At 34.2% G+C, this 20784-nt stretch overlaps 1 protein-coding gene across 6 annotated transcripts in view; it reads right to left on the bottom strand.

Annotated features, from left to right (window-relative positions):
* Window positions 1-20784, bottom strand: part of ATAD2B (ATPase family AAA domain containing 2B) — a 151144-nt gene that overhangs the window by 57338 nt on the left and 73022 nt on the right. For all 6 annotated transcript variants that reach the window (XR_013831073.1, XR_013831074.1, XM_079940979.1 and 3 more), the window contains exons 17-19: window positions 19496-19631; window positions 11332-11518; window positions 336-521 (exon numbers count right to left, since the gene is read on the bottom strand). Coding sequence is in view for 4 of the 6 variants with exons in the window: in XM_079940979.1 (XP_079797105.1) it covers window positions 336-521; window positions 11332-11518; window positions 19496-19631 (509 nt within the window). In the remaining 2 variants the exon portion in view is untranslated. The remainder of the gene's footprint in view (window positions 1-335; window positions 522-11331; window positions 11519-19495; window positions 19632-20784) is intronic.

The raw sequence follows: 20784 nt of genomic DNA, 5'->3' as shown, positions 1-20784 counted from the left end.
TAACAGATGATAAGAATGAGAAGGATAATTATAATGGCATTGATGATGATACAGCTAAGATCTTCTTAGTAGGTACTATATATGTCGAGGTCTGGTCTAAGCATGAATTATCTCAAAATTCACAACAACACTGAGAAATATATCAAAATACATACCAAAAAAAAGAAACTGAAACTTAAAATGTTAACTAACTTAAGTCACATGGCTAATAAATGGTACAACCAAGGCATGAACCTTGACAGTACTGATTTTATAGTAACTAAAATGTGCCAAATTTACGTCAACTATTTTAAAACCATATAATAAGAAAAGATAAATATTTAATGAGTTCTTACCTCTTCAGGCAGTTCACTGTACATGGTTTCAGAGGTAGACAATAAAAATATGGGTGAAAATGACGGTATATCTTGTAGCAAAGTCAGAAAAGTTGCTCTCACAGTTTCACTGACAGCTTCCCACCAATCACCAATGTGAGGCATGTAAACAATACTAGGTACTGTTCTTCGAGCTTCACGAAAAATCTAATTAAGGAAAGAACTGGCATCAAAAATTCAAATAGATATTATTCTAAAGTCTATACAGTAACCCCCAAATACATTAAATGTGTCAGGCCTGTTACTATAATTACTTTCAGCCCCAGTATTTAAGCTGTTCAAGATATGCAAAAGCCATACATACAGCTTCTATCCACCCTTACCCACCTAAGAAAAGGAGTATTTTTTTGTTATTTTATTATTCCTATTCAGTATATACTAATAGTATAAAGGCATCAAATTGTTCCACTTATCTATCATATAAATAAAGCAAAATACCACTATAAAATATGCTGCAAATAAAGAGATAAGCATGTACCTATATGTCACCCACTTAAGAGTGATTATCAGGAAGCACAAAGAAGAAAAAGAGACATAGCTTACATGTTCGTGCACACTGGCTAAAATCACTCAACATATGAATTAAATAAATATTTTAACCAAGATGTACCACCCTAGAGCTTAAAATTAATGAACTACCTGCTGAACCACTTGTTTACCTCCCATTATCTTAATTCAATCTTCTATAAAATAGTCACAAAATACCCTTAATGTCTAAAGAACAATAAATACATTAGCTAAAAGCTATGAGATACTCCCACTTCAGAAAATAGAAAATAAAGTTCCCTCAGGTGTTAAAAAGAGTCTTAACCATAGCTTCAGTCACAATCTGCCAACACATGCCAATAAAGACCAGGTTGGCTATTAATAAGTTGTCAAACAGAACTACTGACCTTTACAGAAGAGTCAACAACAGCTCAACAGCCCATCAAAAAATTCTCACAGATTATTATGGCATCTCTTAAATACTTTTAACGAGCGTAAGAATAAGTTAAAAATGACTATCTTTCTTCAATTTAATTTGAGAACTCTACTTCTAAAATTCTCTACTATTTTCTCTTAAACACATTTCAATTAACCTATATAATGTACAAGATACAGAAATAAGAATCAAATAATTTAAATGATTAGGATTATCAGAAACATTCCTAAAATTCAAAAGGATTGTTTTTCTTTAAAGAGTAAGCCTACCACTTGCATGAATTTTTTAAATACTATATTTTATATAGCTTTAAATCTCCTGTGTAAAATAAAATGTACTGCCAATTTAATAAGCCAGATGAAAGATACTCAAATAAAATTTTCCCCCAAATCGGAAATGTAGATGTTATGATCACTCACATCAAAAGTAACATTTGCTCCTTCCCTTCCTTTAATATTTGCATATCCACCAATCCAGAACAGTTGTACAGTACAACTCCTTCAGGACTCTCAAATTTTGACCTTTTCTGCAAACACGCACCCTCTTATCCTGGATCTTGAAAATCCAAGGATTACTGTTTTCCAAAGTTCATGTAGAAGATTCATAAGAGAAAAACAAGCATAAATATTGGCAAAAGGAAGGAACCACACAGGAGCACAAAGGCAAGAGAGGCATTTGATTCCAAAAAAAAAAAAAAAAAATGTTTTTATTACATGCCACCCAAATCAGGCATGGTATGTGGAAGACACTGACCAACACCTGTTGCTGATAAAACTAGGGAAAGTCAGCAGGGAGAGAAAGGTGATTATACGAAAAAGAGTAACAAACTACACAGCTTACTGAGAAACCTCACAAAACTACCTACCCTAATTCAGCCATGCAAGTTACCACATGCCCAGGGAGAGATGAGACAACATGCCTTTTTTAAAAAATGAAATACTGCCTTGCAGTCTAGTATTTGTAGGTTAGGTTTTCTATATGTGTTGAGAACATCTAGCTGCTAGCAAATATCACAGTATGGGCAAAGCAACAGAAGGTTAAGTGATAATAAATAAAAAACTTTACAGAGCCAGAAGTTAAACAATGCAATACTGTAGGTGTTTTAAATTTATCTGCAAGGCTGAACTAGATACATAAGGGTTTTTTTTCTATTTCTTTCCTTTTCTCATCCAAACCTCTCAAAATTAGCAAACTGAACATGATAATGATACTCTAGTAACCTTTTTATTTCCAAAGACTTTAGGAAAGTATCTTTATAAGTAAACCTTTTGGAATTATATTTGAAAACCTAGAGGGGAAAAAAAAATCAGGAAAAAAGTCTAAGACAAATATAGAAAAATAAAAAGGCTCTGCCTTTCTGGTCCATGAATATATAATTACATGGACTGAGAATTAATCTAACTATATGCAATACCAATAGCCAGGGAATATTTTCAAAATTTTCTCTGAAGCCTTTAAAGGAAAAACATCCTTAATTTCCAGAAAAATTTAAAAATACTACTAAAACAAGTTTCCTTTTTTAATTCCTTACCCCATGTTATCTCAGAATATTAAAATAAACTTTCATATTTTCTTTAAATAGCCAAGCCGTCCTAATTCTCCTGCTTTTGAAATGAAATTTCAAAAAAGAATAGAGTCTGAGCATAGTATTTAAAAATTCAGAAAAAAGTTTAAACCTATTGTGATTTTTCTATAATGTAAAATCGGCTCCTCAGCAGTTTGCTGGTAATTTTTGAAGTTATGGAATAAGTTACACTCTGTGAAATCAATTAACCAGATATCTTATAGTAGAAAAATAAAGCCTAGTTTTAGTGAAGCGGCAACTGTCTTGGGAACAAGTGATGCCATTTGATAACTAGAAAAATACTCACCTACAGGGTGTCTTGGATTGGTGGATGTGCAAGGTGTAGTAGAAAACAGAAAAACTGTTATAGAGAAAAAAAGACAGTAGGCCAAATTACTGAACCAACCGTTTCAAAATACCTCTGACATGACCAGCACTCTTGCACAAATAAAATGAACGTACACCAGTGTATGTGAATGTTCATTTTGATTCTTTAAACAATATATTTCTGGCCTCTTCTTGTCCCAGACATCATAGTCCCTTATACAACTTTTTTTAAGTTTCTTTATTTAAAAAATATCAAAAACTACTTTCTCTGAATATTAATGATATGAAAGGCAAAAATCAGGCCACTGAAATTAGAAGTATCCATGCAAGGAAGCACTAACAATATAAACTGCACCTATATTTATAAGGGTCCTTATCTCAAAAGCTAAATTTCAAATCAGTACGTTAGATGCCAAATTAAAATGTTCAGTGTGTGAAAATTCACTGTATCTTTAAAAAATGAAGAATATACAGCCTATAACAAGCCATTTTCATTAAAAACTGAAAACTGGAATAATTTTAAATACAGAGGTACATGAAGCAGAAACCTCCAAGCCAGTACAGCTTTCACTTTCCTAAAAGGGGCTATATGAGAAAAACAACTTTTTGTCATCAATGAATTTCCAGAATTTGTCTTGGTCATGTTACAGTACTAAAATTATAAAACACAGGTAAAAGAAAAATCTTAGGGGCTAAATTTGTCCTCAATTTTTATAAAAACTAAAAAGCACTATTTAAATAAGTTTAATTCCTTAAACCATGCTATCAAAACTGTTAAAATAAATAATATGTCTCCATTACTGATAACTTTATTATATTTGTCACTTACTCCATTTATGTTCTATTGACCTAAGATTTACTGAGCATCTCTGTGAAAAGAAGGCACTGTCTGGGATCTGAAGATTCAGGATTCAAGAAATAAAAAGCTCTATTTCTTTACAAGCATATAAAATCAGCCTGTTATAAAACACAACTATACTAGAGTTTCTGAACAATGGATTTAATACAAATCAATATTTCTTGAAAATTAAAAACACCCAAAATCCTTTTCTGATATTTTCGTTGCTAAAAACATCAATAATTTCAGTAAATGTGATACAATTTGGGCCAGGATAATTTAATTTGTTTACAATTCAAAAAAAAATGTGCTATGGTAAAAGACAGATGTGTACCCACATGCACAAACACAAGAGTATCCAAAGTATACACAGACTGTTATGGAGAAACCCAGAAATCCTTTTTCATAAGCAAGAGCATCCAAAGTATACACATAGGTAAGTATATTAATTCCTTAATGCCACATAACCAAAACAGATTTCCCCTGAGAATTTCCAGATACAATTTCTTTCTAGGGAACAAAAAATACTAAAATTTTCACCCCAAAAAATACCTTACTGACCATGTGAAATTACTCATAACACCATATAGTACCCAAACTCCAAAGCTTTGAACAGACCATATTTAAATTTATCAATTCGATCATAACTCTGTATTAATGAAAAAGATTAAATATAACACACTCATCAATCCCTTTTTTCCTAAATCAGCAGTGGAAATAATACAAGAGGGAAAAAAATACATATGAAAATGTCAGTAAGGGGACTCATAGTTGTTGCTATTTTTTTTTTTAAGAGTTTTAATACAGTAAGTCTTTTACTACAGATACTAACATCTCTGACTTTGTTGTAGGGTTCAATAATTACTTGTGAACTTACTGGGACAACCATAAATCTTCCAGGCTACATCAGTTTCCATTCTCCTTCCGGAGCATTTGGAAGACTATGAAATGCTCAGTAACATACACACACACATGGGCACACACAGAGTTACTTTATGAACTCTGGCAATTGTTTCAGTTATAAATGTCGAACTACTGTCCAGTGATCAGCTAAAGTACTATATTTCAAAGTGTGGTTTACTGAAAACCTAGAATAGTTACAACTGGGATGCATGTTTGAAGTGCAGATTTCTGGGCTTATCCCAAATTTCATGAATCGGAATCTCTGGGTGTGGTGCCAGGGAATCAGAAATTTTAATAAGCACCCCCAGGAGATTCTCATGCTCATTAAATTTTAAGAAACAATGAGGGACTTCCCTGGTGGTCCAGTGGCTAAGACTCCGCGCTCCCAATGCAGGGGGCCTGCGTTCAACCCCTGGTCAGGGAACTAGATCCCACATGCTGCAACTTAGAGTTCGCATTTCACAACTAAAAGATCCCACACACATCAACAAAGATCCCGCATGCCACAACTAAAGACCCGGTGCAGTCAAATAACTAAATAAAGATTAAAAAAAAAAAAGAAAGTAAGAAAGAAACAATGAGAAAACCCTACAGCAGTCACTAACTCCTCTACCATTTTTCATGCAACTGATAATATTACTCAATAGCTGGGGCATTCAGAAGAAGAAACAGTTCTAGGTCATATATCTGCTTGTGTGTGGATGTTTTAAAGAATGGCATAGAATTAAACACGGTCCCCATGGCATAAAGAAATATGAAGTAGGGCCCTTCCCCCCTTTTCATCTTATCACACACATAAATACAGATCTTTAAAGGTGATTTAAGACTTCTTTCCTTTAAAACTACCTTTCGTGTTCATGTTACACTATTAAATAACCCAACTTAATTTATATCACATATCTTAGAGGCAAGGGAAAAGAAAATCACAGAAGAATAACTTGCCACAGACCAAACCCTTATATTCCACATCTATTTAGAGAGGATTCTACCTATAGAAGGACTAGCTACAAAGAGAAGTAAAGCAAAAGGGAAGAAAAGAAAGGGAATACAGAACAGAAGGATAGAAAGAAGGGTTTTTTTTAATCTTTCCAGCATTTCAGCACCTGACTTATGTGCTCTCCTCCCTAGGACTTTTATACCTAGTTATACCCAGGCTTACCAATCTCTACAAATTAAGAAAAAATTCCTCAGTTTCATTATATAATAGCCTCTTTTTGAAGAATTTTCCAGAAAAGACAGTATTATGTTATAATAAATAATTTTTAATATGCACTTAAAATACAAACAATCAGGGATTAACCGTGACAGTTTACATGGTCTCTGGTCAGTGTTCAGAGAAAGTCTGAGCTTCAGCTACCATGACTACAAAATTCTGTCTCAGTGCCTTGTTAGATTAGACATCCAGGTGGTGGTCACTTCAGAATAAGCCCTACTTCCAACCCAGAAGCTCATAGGTGGAAGTAGAGAAGATGAGATGTCTTGACATACTAGATGCAATGTAACACAACCAAAACAATAAATGGAGGGGTTTTGTTGCTTCCCACCACCAAGTGACACTTCTCTCTACCCTCCTCACCAACATGACAGAAAAGTAGTAAAAGCCAAGATATGTGAAAGAGACCAAAGAACATGCAGTCAGATTTCAAATTTAGCCCAATGATGCCAAGTAGGATTCAGAGAAAAAAAAAATCCCAGGATTCCAATAAGGTCAACATAGTTTACTACAGTGCTTCATATTTCCTTACCTAACATTAAGCCAGTATTGTGTTTGTGAATATACACACACATTAGCCATAAGGAACAACTATAGACAGAATGTTCCTCTTTCAAAGTGATTTTATCTTTCAGTTTGTTTGATACTGTCAAGTATACATGTAAAAGGAAACAAAAAATTCTAAACCATAGAGCAGAGTATAAACTAAAATCACAAAGTTTATCCATTCCCCAAATCCTCCAAATTCCTTCCCCCAAGCCAAAACAAAGATTATTAACAGTTTTTGGGGAGTATTCTTGGATAATATTTCTACTTATATATAAACATGAACATATATTTTTAAGTTTTTTTTTACATGAAGAAGATCATACTTAGATTTACAACTTGCTTTTTCACTAGTATCTCCTTCACCTTTCCATATCAGCCTATGTAAATCTACCTCATTCTTGTTAATGACTTCCTAGTATTCCTTTGTTACTATATTTTAGCCAGTCCACCATAAAAAGGACATTTAGTTTGTTTCTTTTTGTCTTATTTTGTTTGGTAATTCTACACACAATGTTTTGATGAATAACCTTGTACATTCAGCAGTGAATACTTATAGCTAATATATCTTTAGGAAATTTTTTTTGTTTTTTGAACAAGCGTTTTTTTTTTTTTACATCTTTATTGGAGTATAATTGGTTTACAATGGTGTGTTAGTTTCTGCTTTATAACAAAGTGAATCAGTTATACATATACATATGTTCCCATATCTCTTCCCTCTTGCGTCTCCCTCCCTGCCACCCTCCCTATCACACCCCTCCAGGCGGTCACAAAGCACCGAGCTGATCTCCCTGTGCTATGCAGCTGCTTCCCACTAGCCATCTACCTTACGTTTGGTAGTGTATATATGTCCATGCCACTCTCTCACTTTGTCACAGCTTACCCTTCCCCCTCCCCATATCCTCAAGTCCATTCTCTAGTAGGTCTGTGTCTTTGTTCCTGTCTTACCCCTAGGTTCTTCATGACATTTTTTTTCCCTTAGGAAATGTTTTTTAATATAAAATTCCTGGGTCAAAAGATACTTGAAAGTTTAAAAGATAGTTCCAAACTACACTCCAAAATCAATAAATAAATTTACATTTCCACTAACCAAGTATGAGCACCCATATCTCCAATATTAGGTTTATCAAGCTTTTCATTTTTACAAGCCTGATAGTTGTTTTAAAATAGCATCTTCCTGCTTTAATATGCTTCTCTTTTTTTTTCACTTATAAGTAAGGTAAAGAATCTTTTCAAATTTTTATTGGTTGCTTTTGCTACTTTTTTCTCCCTATAAATGTCATGCTCCTATTTTGCCAATTCTTTTATTAGGTTGTTATTCTTTTTTCTTCCTGATTTTAATATATCTTTGTATAGTAAGGAACTTGTCCTTGACATGTGTTGCAAATACAAATTTTTACCAGGTTATGTCTATTAATCTTACTTAAAGAAAGTTTCTTGTCATGTGTAATTTAAAATTTTATAAAGTCAAATTTGTTCTTATCTTTATGTTTCCTGGCTTCCGTTCATTGCCTTGAAATTAAATACTTTCTCATGTCCAAGATAATATACTGACCTTGTGAATTATCCTAACACTTTTATAGTTCCACTGACAATCTAGAATTTATTTTGGGGCTAAAGAAAAAGGTAGGAAATCAGTTTTGTTTTTTCTTATTCCCTTCATAGAGCCAGCCAGTTTTCTAACACTATTTATTAAATAATCCATCTATTATATGATATCAAATGTCATCATCATCATCATATACTCAACATCATCAGATACTAAATTCTATTTCTACACAGGCCTAAGCATGATTTCTCACTTTTGTTCTATTGTTTTGTCTATCCCTGCACAGGTACAAATACTTTATTACCACAGGTCTATTACATGTGTAAACATCTGGTAGGGAATCCTCATTACACTTTTTTCTCTAGAATTCTCCTTGCTATGCTCATATTTATTTTCTAGAGGAAACAAAGAGCCTTTTTTTAACATCTCCTCTTAAATTTGGAGGGATTATAATTATAATTATAATTGCACTTAATTTATAGATTAATTTAGAAAAGAACTCATAGCTATCCAATGTTGAGTCTTACCAGCCATTAGTTGTGAAAGGAGCTGCAGCAGTAGTGATAAACATGATGATAGCTGTCATTGTTGAGTACTGTATGCCAAGACTATTGGATGAGCTTGTTTTAATAATCACAGTAATCTTATGTGGTATCATTATCTTCATTTCATAGACGAGAAAATTAAGGCTCAAACAGGTTAAGCAACTTGTCCAAGGCCACAACCAATACACAAGTAGCTGAGATTTTAATCTGTGCAATATGACTTGAGTCTACACTCTGAATTACAGTAATTAAAAACAAGGTGTGGGGGCTTCCCTGGTGGCTCAGCGGTTGAGAGTCTGCCTGCCGATGCAGGGGACACGGGTTCGTGCCCCAGTCCGCGAAGATCCCACATGCCGCGGAGCGGCTGGGCCCGTGAGCCATGGCTGCTGAGCCTGCGCGTCCAGAGCCTGTGCTCCACAACGGGAGAGGCCACAACAGTGAGAGGCCCGCGTACCACAAAAATTAAAACAAAAACAAAAACAAAACAAAACCAGGTGTGTCTTTCACTTATTCAACTGTCCTCAAGTGACTTTTTAGCTTTCTTCTTTTAGGCCATGCAAATTAATTGTTTAAGTTAATTCCTAGGTAAACTTAGTTGCTATTTTAAATGGGACCTCTTCTTCCATTACACAGTTGACCCTTGAACAAGGCAGGGGTTAATCTGTGTATAATTTATAGTCAGGCCCTCTAGATTTGCAGGTTCTCTGCATCCACAGGTTCAACCAACCATGGACCTTGTAGTACTGTATTTACTGCTTAAGAATATCCATGTATAAGTGGACCCGTGCAGTTCAAACCCGCATTGTTCAAGGGTCAACCATATTTCTAACTTGTTATCGTTTGTATAAAAGGAAACTATTGATTTTATAACATTAACTTTGAAATTGTCTGCCTTACAGAATTCTCTTATTGGCCCTAACCGTTTTTCAGTTAATACTACAATCATATCATAGGCAAATATTTACAACTTCAGTGTGTTCATTCCAATATTTATATATCTCACATGTAACTGAATCAATTTTGCATGCCTTAGTGATGGTATATTACTCTTTCAATGTGCTACTAGATTCCATTTGTAATATTTACTTTATGACCACTGTCTAAGTGAGATTAGACTACAATTTTCTTTGTATTTCTTTCAAAGGTTTAGCATCACTCTTTTTTTTGATTTCACATCTTTCCTTCTTTTTCTATGCTTTGGAAAAGTTTTAACTGGCATCAAAATAATCTTATCCTTTAAGATTAAAAGAATTCACCTGTGAAACTGTTTGAATTTAGTGCTTTTTGACACTCAATTTCTTCTTCCACAACTACTGTCTATTTAGATCCTCTCTCCTCTGAAGTCAACCTTGTTAATTTATATTTTCCTAGTAAATCACCTGGATTTATTTTAAATGGTACCAAGTAATTCTCTTACTTGCATAAAAACTGCAATAATTTTGTCTCACTAAAAAGGAAAAATACAAGCAAACATATAAATCAACATTATTGTAAAACACTCACAGCCAGGATAAATTAAATGTATAAAACTTGGAGAAAATTACAGGTATATAGTTTTTTAGGCAGGCCATGGGTTTTGGAAAAAAAAACTTTAAATAGGGCTTTAGAAGTAGTGAAGTACTGCTAGGATGTTCATACCCAAAGAATTGTAAATAAAAGAGAAATAAAACTGACATTATGAACTGTTTAAAAAACTCTATTTCATGCTACAAGGTACAGAACGGTTTTCAATTAGATAGTTTATGTATTAAATATTTATGAACTATAACTGAAAAAACAACAAAACTGTGTGCAGTGCTCTTAAGTGTTACTACTCCAGCCATCTAATCTCTAAAAGTAGGCTAAATATCAAAGTAGAAAGTGACATTCAAACACTTAATGAGTACTTACTATGAGCTGGGCACTGTGTCAGAGACACAGAAATGGTGAAGACATGGTCTCTTGGTTCAAAAAACTTATTCCCTTAGCCTCTAGTTCCAACATGACACACTTATAATAAATTCACAGTTATATATTAAAACGTCAAGAAATATAAACAGCCCCACTATAATTTTGCTTCACAAGCTAGCAAATATAAAGTAGTTGAAAATCAAATATCAAACACACTTCATTATTGATACAAATGTATATAATTTTAAAACTGCTATCACTTTTCTATATTAATTTTAAATCCTGGCATTCTCAAAGTGGATATCATTTCCCTTACTACGATAAGGCTGTAAGTACAGATAGAAGTCTAAAGAGGCCCTGAAAAAAGGGTCAGTAAAAGGCAAAAAGAAGCTCCCTTTCTACACTGTTTAATGAAATGAACCTTTAATACAAGAAATTGGATTATTAAAATTTCAGAGAAGAATGAAGTATCATGGGAAAAACAATGAGCTCACTTTAAAATATCAACAGAATCCTCTGCCTTAATATTAGAATGTTAATGAATAACCAACAAAAAGTTAATATTCATATTACTGTTCTTTGAAAAAATTTTATCTATAATCACTACCGAGATATAAACAATAAGAAAGTAGGAAGTACTTTGATACAGTACAAACCTACCTGTGCACATGATTCTTCAGGTGTTTTGGCACTAACTGAATAAAGTGCTGGGAGATCTAGTCTGTGCACAGAGAATTTTTCTAGAGTGTGCAAAAGTGCTGGAGCAAGGTGAGAAGTTTGACCTGAGCCTCGTTCTCCAGACAGCAATAGTCTTGGCCTGTAAGAGGTTGGCTGATGATATGGTGACCTGCAATAAATGTAAGACATAATAATTATTTCAAAACCATACACTCTAAAGACCAAAATAAAATATTAGGAAAATATTTACATAAAAGAATGTAATGCCAAATTAATAGAACTTTTTTTTTTACCTCTCTCATTTTTTTAAGTACAGCAAAGCATTTTTTAAATAATTACAGTTTTAAAATACTGATCTCTCTGGCCATATTAATACCAAGACATAAAAGTATAAAAATCCATCCTAAAAGAAAGTTCATCCTATCATACCACATATATTAACATGGAAAATGCTTCAGACAGTAAGTATGATTTAGTTATTAATTAACCCAGGTCAAATGTTAAGAATTCCACTTCTCCAACAAAGAGGTACATCTAAAGATTACTCAAAATGTAGGACTTCTGGGCTTCCCTGGTGGCACAGTGGTTGAGAGTCCGCCTGCCGATGCAGGGGACACGGGTTCGTGCCCCGGTCCGGGAGGATCCCACATGCCGTGGAGCGGCTGGGCCCGTGAGCCACGGCCGCTGAGCCTGCACATCCTGCTCCGCAACAGGAGAGGCCACAACAGTGAGAGGGCCACGTGCCACAAAAAAAAAAAAAAAAAAAAAAATGTAGGACTTCTTTTTTTTAATGGTTAAAATGGTAAATTTTATAAATATTTTATCACAGTTTTTTTTAACATCTTTATTGGAGTATAATTGCTTTACAATGCTGTGTTAGTTTCTGCTTTATAACAAAATGAATCAGTTATACATATACATATATCCCCATATCTCTTCCCTCTTGCATCTCCCTCCCTCCCACCCTCCCTATCCCACCCCTCTAGGTGGTCACAAAGCACCGAGCTAATCTCCCCCTGTGCTATGCGGCTGCTTCCCACTAGCTATCTATTTTACATTTTACCACAGTTTTTAAAATAGGAAAAAAAAAAAGTAGGACTCCTTCAGTGGCAGCAATTTTGTTTCTAGGCCAAAAAAACTTAACTGTTCTTATCCTAATATACGATATCTAAAGCCCTACACCAGAGAAGGCAAATTTAGGATAACATATTAAAACAAACTCAATCAGTATTTTCAAGATTCTACAGCACCATTAAAAAGATAAACAAGGGGCTTCCCTGGTGGCACAGTGGTTGAGAGTCCGCCTGCCGATGCAGGGGACATGGGTTCGTGCCCCGGTCCGGGAGGATCCCACGTGCTGCGGAGCGGCTGGGCCCGTGAGCCATGGCCGCTGAGCCTGCGCATCCGGAGCCTGTGCTCCGCAACGGGAGAGGCCACAGCAGTGGGAGGCCCGCGTAGCACAAAAAAAAAAAGATAAATGAAAAAAGTTTATCTAATATCACTATAGATAATGCAGGAAATTCTAAGCAATGCAATAAGAATAAAGCAGATTTAAAAATGGAACTAACGGAAAGAAATTGAACAAACACTGTTACTTGTAAAGAACATGATTATACACTAGAAAATCCAAGAGAATCAACTGATGACTGCCATAGTCCACCAGCAAAATAACAAGACTGAAGATGGAAATAGAAAAACCAAAAGATTTTCCTAAACACCATCAATAACCAATATAAAAAAGGAAGGAAGATTCTACTCACAACTGCAAAAATACAAATGATAAACAATATTAAATAATCTTAACGAGAGAGGTATGAAACTATATAGAATACATCATGAGCCTGAATATAGATGTCAATTCTTCCTATGCATTTATACCTAGCTATAGTTAACTATATACATATGGTTGGTTTATAGTATTTTATTTTATAGATTTTAAAAATGCAAATCAAAATCTCAAAAAAGATTTGAGCAGGGGGGGCGGGGGGGGGGGAGATTTAAACTTATTTGCAACATTATCTGAAAAAATAATCAAGTAAGAACATCAAGGGGACTTCCCTGGTGGTCCAGTGGCTAAGACTCTACACTCCCAATGCAGGAGGGCTGGGTTCCATCCCTGGTCAGAAACTAGATCCCACATGCCGCAACTAAGACTTTGCATGCCACAACTAAAAGATCCCGCATGCCGCAACTAAAGATCCTGCATGCCTCAACTAAGACCCGACGCAGCCAAATAAATAAATTTTTTTTTTAATTAAAGAAAAAGAACATCAAGAAAATTTTGGATAAGTGTGCTAACATCAAGAAAATTTTAGGTAAGTGTGCTAGCTCCAATTTCAGAACATTTAAACCTGTTTTAGTAATTAGCACTTCATACACACTTCTTGTTTAATTTTCTTAACAATTCTATGAAATACATAAGTTTCCTCTTACTAAATAGATAAAGAACCCAAGGCTAAGAGGGGTTAGGTATAAGATTATACAACTGGGTGTCCATATAACTGCAAAGTCCAGGTTCTAAAACACAAAGTTAAGATGCGCCCTACTTTATACTGATACATATTACAGAACAGAATAATAGAATGAAGAATACACCAAAGAAAAGAAACACAGATCAGTGGTACATAGCAGCCCAGGAAACAAATCATAGTAATTGAAAGAATTTTATATAAGATAATAAGCATAAAAATAAATGGAACAGAGATGAATTATAACACAAGTATTGTTTTAAAATAGGGAGGGGGTTTCCCTGGTGGCGCAGTGGTTAAGAATCCGCCTGCCAATGCAGGGGACACGGGTTCGATCCCTGGTCCAGGAAGATCCCACATGCCACAGAGCAACTAAGCCTGTGTGCCACAACTACTGAGCCTGCGCTCTAGAGCCTGCAAGCCACAACTACTGAAGCCCACATGCCAGATCTCCTGAAGCCTGCGTGCCTAGAGCCTGTACTCCACAAAAAGAGAAGCCATCACAATGAGATGCCCTCGCACCGAAACGAAGAGTAGCCCCCACTTGCCGCAACTAGAGAAAGCCCGCGCACAGCAACCCAATGCAGCCAAAAACTAAATTACTTAATTAAATAAATAAATCTATAAAAAAAATAGGGAGGATTCAGATCCTCATTTCACAAAACAAAATGAATTCTAACACAGAAACAAAAAAAAACAAAAGATTCATGTTTTTTTTTTTTTTTCTTTTTTTGGGGGGGTACGCGGGCCTCTCACTGTTGTGGCCTCTCCCGTTGCGGAGCACAGGTTCCGGACGCGCAGGCTCAGCGGCCATGGCTCACGGGACCAGCCACTCCGCGGCATGTGGGATCTTCCCGGACCGGGGCACGAACCCGTGTCCCCTGAATCAGCAGGCGGACTCTCAACCACTGCGCCACCAGGAAAGCCCTCATGTATTTTTAATTCATAAAAATCGAAAAGCTTTTGTTACTCAAAAATTACAATCTGAACCAAATGGCAAACACTCAAATGAGACAAATAATTAAATTTGCCATTAATAGGATTGGTTCTTAATGCATAAAGAGCTTATATGACAGTATTTTGACAAAAAACACCTTCTTATACAAAGAATGTAGACAATTCAAAAAGAAAATAGAAATAAATAACTTCTTAAAAAATGTTCATTCAACAATTTTAGAATGCTTCCTATGTTGAATGCCTTGGCCTGTGGTATCCAACAGTACCACTGTTATCATAGCGCTCATAACTCAGTGCATTTATTGGAAAAAGGAAGTAAATTACTATAATTCAGTGTGATTAATAAGCAGCACTCTTTAAGTACAGGGTGCTATCAGAGACTCATAAATGGCTTTCCTGAAAAAGTGTTATGAAAGCACAAACCCAACAGATCGAAGGCAGAAAGGATGAATTTCAAGAAATAAAAACAGGATGTACAAAGGACCAGAGGCTAAAAAAACCTCTTGGCCCTTTGGGGTAGAGGATATAGTTCATTACAGCCAGCTTCTTTTAAGGTTTTAGGGTAATGTAAGGGTAAAGATACCGGGGTAAGGGAGGGGAAGGGGGAAGGAGAATCAGACTGTGAAGGGCTATGAAGGGTTCTGTAAACCACGTTAAAAGTTGGAATGTACACTGAAGACAATGAGGAAGCATTAAGATGCTTAAGCAGGGGAAGTGACATAAGCATACACATGTCTTTGGATGACAACTCTAATTCAGCATGTCAGTATAGGAAAGGGTTTTGAAAGAAGGCGAAACAATAGGAAAGGTGACCAGTTAGGAGTTTGCTATAATAACCCAGGCATGAGATGTTAATAACAGTATAGACAAGAACAGTGTCAGAGGAGGTAGAAGGAAGAGCCTGGAATTAGACTTACTTAGTAAGAAAAATCCATAGGACTTGGTCATTTACTAGATATAGAAGGGAAGAAAGAGGAAAGAGTTGAGAATGATGTCGAATTCTAGCTGGGACAACTGAATGGATGGTAGCTCATAGGACTCATGGGAAGAGAAGGAAAGACACAAGCCAGCATATACCGAAAGATCTGTGACAACAAAGGGTGATAGGCAACTGGACAAAGTTTAAAGCTCAAGAGTGATCTAGGCTTGAGAAAGATTTGGTAGTTACTAACAAAGATGAAAAATAATGAAAATATTGAGAAACATCATTTATCTGTTAGATTGATAAATATTAGAATACCGTTATTAGCAAATAGATGATGGGAAAATTGGTATTCTCATGAATAGTGAGAATGGAAAAAAGTACAATTTTCTGAAATTAAATTTGGCAAGTATGCCAAATATATGCCAAAATGTATATCCAAGGATATTCTGCAATTCATCCCACTCCCAAAGATTCCCTTACTTCTTAGTGTTCTCTACATTTTTTCCCATAGTACTTATCTTCTAACATCTTATCTATCACACTGATTGTTTTATTGTCCGTCTCCATCTAAAATGTAAGCTGAGTAAGGGCAGGGATCCTAGTATATTTGGTTCACTGACATATTCCAATTACCTAGGACAGCATCTGGCACATGATGGGCACTTTGACAAAATATCTATATGAGTGAATGAATATATGAAAGTGCAAACGATTCAAATAAATAAGAAAATATTATTTTCATCTATCTAGTTGGCAAAGATTTTAAAAGACGAACAGTGCTCAGAAATTACAAGGGAATAGAAAAAATAACCCTCTCATATATTAGTGATGAAATGTAAATTGGTACAACCTTTCTGGAAGGTAATTTAACAATCTCTATCAGGTTTTGAAATGTATACACACTTTGACACAGCAATCAGTTTTTAAAATCTACCTTAAGGTCTGAATCAGAAAATGTTATAAAGATGTATACTTAGAAAGATGTCTATCACAGCACTGTTTATAAAAGAGGAAAACTGGAAATTTCAATTTTTATCAATAAGGTTATATAAATTATGAAACATCCAAAAAATATACTATGCAGCTATTTTAAAAGAATGACATTAAACATATACTGACATGAAATAACATTCCCAACATAGTGGGGGGGAAAGCAAGTTACATTAACAACCTTACAGGAGAATATAATTTGTATAAGATAATATATGGGTCTGTCTATATGGATACAGAGAATATGGAAGTGTGGTCACCAAAATGTTAACACATATTACCTTCAGGTGCTTGGGCTTTAATTTTTACTTTCTTCTTTATGCTCTTCTTTTTTATTTGAATTTTCTACAGAGTATATCGTCTTTCTAATCAGAAAAAACAAAGCTACTTTCATTTGGAAAACCTTAAAAAGTTCTGTTTCTAATCCCCTTATGGTAATATACAATAAGAAAGAAAACTTATCTTCCATCATAAGGGTTCTCTACCAGATTGATAGGCCTTAAATAGCTTGACTTCTATTTCATCTTAAATCTAAAGAAAAGGTTGCAACACTGTTTTAGGAAACTATTCCCAGAAAAAGAAACCTACCATCAAAGCCCAAACTAGTGTTACTGACACCAGCATTAAAGTCATGCTTTCTACTTGTCTAGAATCTTTTATGTATTAATCTGGCATGCTAACACATGTTGCTCAAACAAAAAAGCCAAACCAAACCAAATCAACAACAACAAAATACATGTGTAGTCCTCATTAAAGGCTTATGTTCTAAAGTAAATGCTTCTTTGGAAAGTGTGAAAAATCATATCATCCAACCTACCCTAAAAAACCCTATCTACCTATTAAGCTCAGAAATCAATTTGGAAACCACATAGTACAAGAGAAAGAATATGATCCCAGGAAACAAACAGTACCAAGTCTGCCCCCTACTAGCAGCATGATCATGGGCAATTTACTTAACTTCTTTGTATCTCAGTTTCCTCATCTATAAAATGATGATACCACAAATGCTAATGACTGTTGAAAGGCCTATATGTATTACTATATACGAAGCCCCAGCTTTATATACCTACCACATGTCTAGTTTGTAATGAGCAACAAATGCTAACTCCTATACCTTCATACTCAAAAAGACAGCAAATGTCACCATTTTTTCTGTGAAGCATTCCTGGACTTCCCTGTGGAAGCTTCTTAGTTCTGCTTTCATAACACTTTAGCCATATCACAATGTTTGTCACCCCCAAGAACAAGAACTCTTCCAGAGTAAGAACTATGTTATATCTTATTCATGCTTCGAGCACCTAGTACAATGCCTGGCACAGGGTAAAAAAAAAAAAAAATGGCACAATGAGTGAATAAATAAATAATTTATCAAAACATCTTTAAAAAACAGCTCATTCTAGGATATAGCTGTCTCACTATTAAATTAAAGTCAAAGCAATGAACTAGAAAAGCGTATGTAAAAGAGGTTAAAATTAAACCAATTCCTTGAAAAAGGCTAAGCCAACCAAAATAAGCCATACCACTGATATACATTAAATCAGTAACAGAATGTTCTTATTGAAAAATTGATAGTTTCTTAGCTCCTACTATGTATTTCAATTCAAATAACTAAAATTGTCAAAACAAACAGCACACACATGGCACACAGGCTAGCCAGGTGAAAGTCAGAAAAAAATGATTATTTGGTTTTCCCTTAGCCATTAATAAACAGATCTGTAAAATCACTGAAACAGTTTAAGAAAACTTCCCAGAGGGCATAAAAGAAAGGCTCTGGAGTGAAGAAAAAAGTTTCTAATAGAAGAGCTTGCTGTTAAAGAGTAAATTAAAGTAATTTAGTCTCATTTCAAAAACCAAAAAACAAGGAAGGGTTATCAATGCAAATAATCAAATTAACATTTCACCAAAATCTACATGGGAAAAACTTTGATTAAAGACTTAAATGTACTAACACACCATTGTAAAGCAATTATACCCCAATAAAGATGTTAAAAAAAAAAAAAAAAAAAAAAGACTTAAATGTGTTCAAAATATCTCTAAAGAAAAATTACTTAAAAGTATACACAATCCAGTGTCTTCTAATAAAAGTCCTATTAGATCTACTTGACTGGAGCATTATGATTCTTTATCATGATAATTATGTAAATGCAAGTGATGACGCTGTTAGTATTTGAAAACTATTTAGTCTCTTAATTTAAAATTACATTAGCACTAAAATTGTTTACCCATTGAAGTGCACAGCAAAAGCTGCTTTAATATAGACAAAGGTAAATGTAAATAGAAAAAACATAAAATCTAAATTAGGAAAGTGTAAACTAATGAGGTTTTGGAGAATCAGAAAGTTATTTGTTTAGTTACTGAGCAATTTCTAATTCAAAACCTCTTTAGTACCCTTAGAATCCTAAATTATCATTATGAAACTTATTACAATCAAAATATTCTAGATCATGGTAAATATTTCATTTCTGTCCACTTTAGTTCAACTAAAAAGCAATAAAATTGGGGACATGGGTTTACTTTCTGAAGGCAACCCTTCCTTCTACTCTACTTAAAAAAAAAAAAAAAAAAATCCCACAATCATTTTCGGAAAAAATATCTTGAGTTGACCAATAAACCAATTTATTACCACACAAAAACATAGACACAGTAAAGTTTTCCAGAATTGTGTCCAAACAACAGAAAAACAAAGTCCTCCAGGTTACAACCATAAGTAAAAATATACTGTAATTCTAACTATGAAGTAGTAAAAATCACTCTAAATTGAAAGAAATTTCAATATAAATTGAAATCAATGATATAAATTGCTTACATTGTAAAATGAAGGTAAGGTTTATGTACAGCAGCAGCTGATGACTGTTTCTTTGGTGATCCTGAGTGACAACTGGTCTCGAAAATTGATAAAGCATTCTCATCTTCACTATCATCTAAAATCAGAGTTTCTATATCTATTTAAAAAAAAAATCACAAAGATTATGAGGCTTAAAAAGTCCTTTAATATTAGTGCCCTACCAAAGCTAAGAAAAACTGGTTTAAAAATCAAGTGGCAAAAACTAATAAGTTATCCATCAAATAACACAGATTGTCCAAGGAAATTGACAAACTACAGTATTCTGAATAATTTATAAATGGAACCAATGTAATTCTTTCACCTTTACAGACTAGTTAAGTGTTATGAGATGCATTTTGGGAGACTACAAGAACTCTGGAAAAGAAATGGCACTCTCATAAAATACTCACCTACTTACTAAAAATTTCTAAGTTAATTTTGACCAAAACCAGTACATTTAATATAAATAAGATGGTTCAATTAATAGAGTAATTGAAGTATGGCCCAGTTCTTACAAAAGCAACAAGGAACAAATTGACCTTTATTTTTTCACATGGCACACACACACATATTTCAAGGAAAATCTAGTCTTAGTTAAGAAGGGACTCAGGAATTCAGTGGGAAAAAAACCAATCTTAAAAAATGTACTCATTCAAGTAACACTGGGTCTTAAGTTGTTGTTCGATGGACTAACGGGAACTAAAATTCCTATTGAAAGTGCCATACTTAAAAATTTATCTGGACTACAACCTAAAGTATTAATAGCCGTAATTCATACACACCTAACAAAAGCGTCAATTCATTCAATAAAAAGCAATGCTACATGTGTAGGAGAAATGGGAGGAAATTAAGATTGACAGAAATCATACCCTTCCCCCAAAAAAACAAAGAAAAAAAAATAGGCATGCTTTCTAAAATGAGATACTGAATTGTGCTGGCAGACACAGATTTCAATGGCTTTTAAAAGCCAAGTATTTAATACAACTAATATTGTAAAGGTTAATCAGAAAATAATTGAGTACCATGTGATTGATAATTTCATATATAAGGAAAGGATACTTGTGTAAGAAAAATATTAAAGACCAAAACAATCCAGAATAATATATCTAAATAATTAAAAAACAATGATTAATAATCAAAGAAAATTTGGTTTCTTTCCTCCACTGGTATGTGACGAAAAAAAATGAAACTAAAGCATACTTTATACTTATGGGGATAAAATGGTAAGAAAACACAGATAATAATGCCATAAAAAAATTCTCAAATGCAAG

The sequence above is a fragment of the Stenella coeruleoalba genome (genome assembly GCF_951394435.1).
Source record: "Stenella coeruleoalba genome assembly, chromosome: 13".
Taxonomy (NCBI): Eukaryota; Metazoa; Chordata; class Mammalia; order Artiodactyla; family Delphinidae; genus Stenella; species Stenella coeruleoalba.
This window is presented reverse-complemented; position numbering and strand designations above follow the sequence as displayed.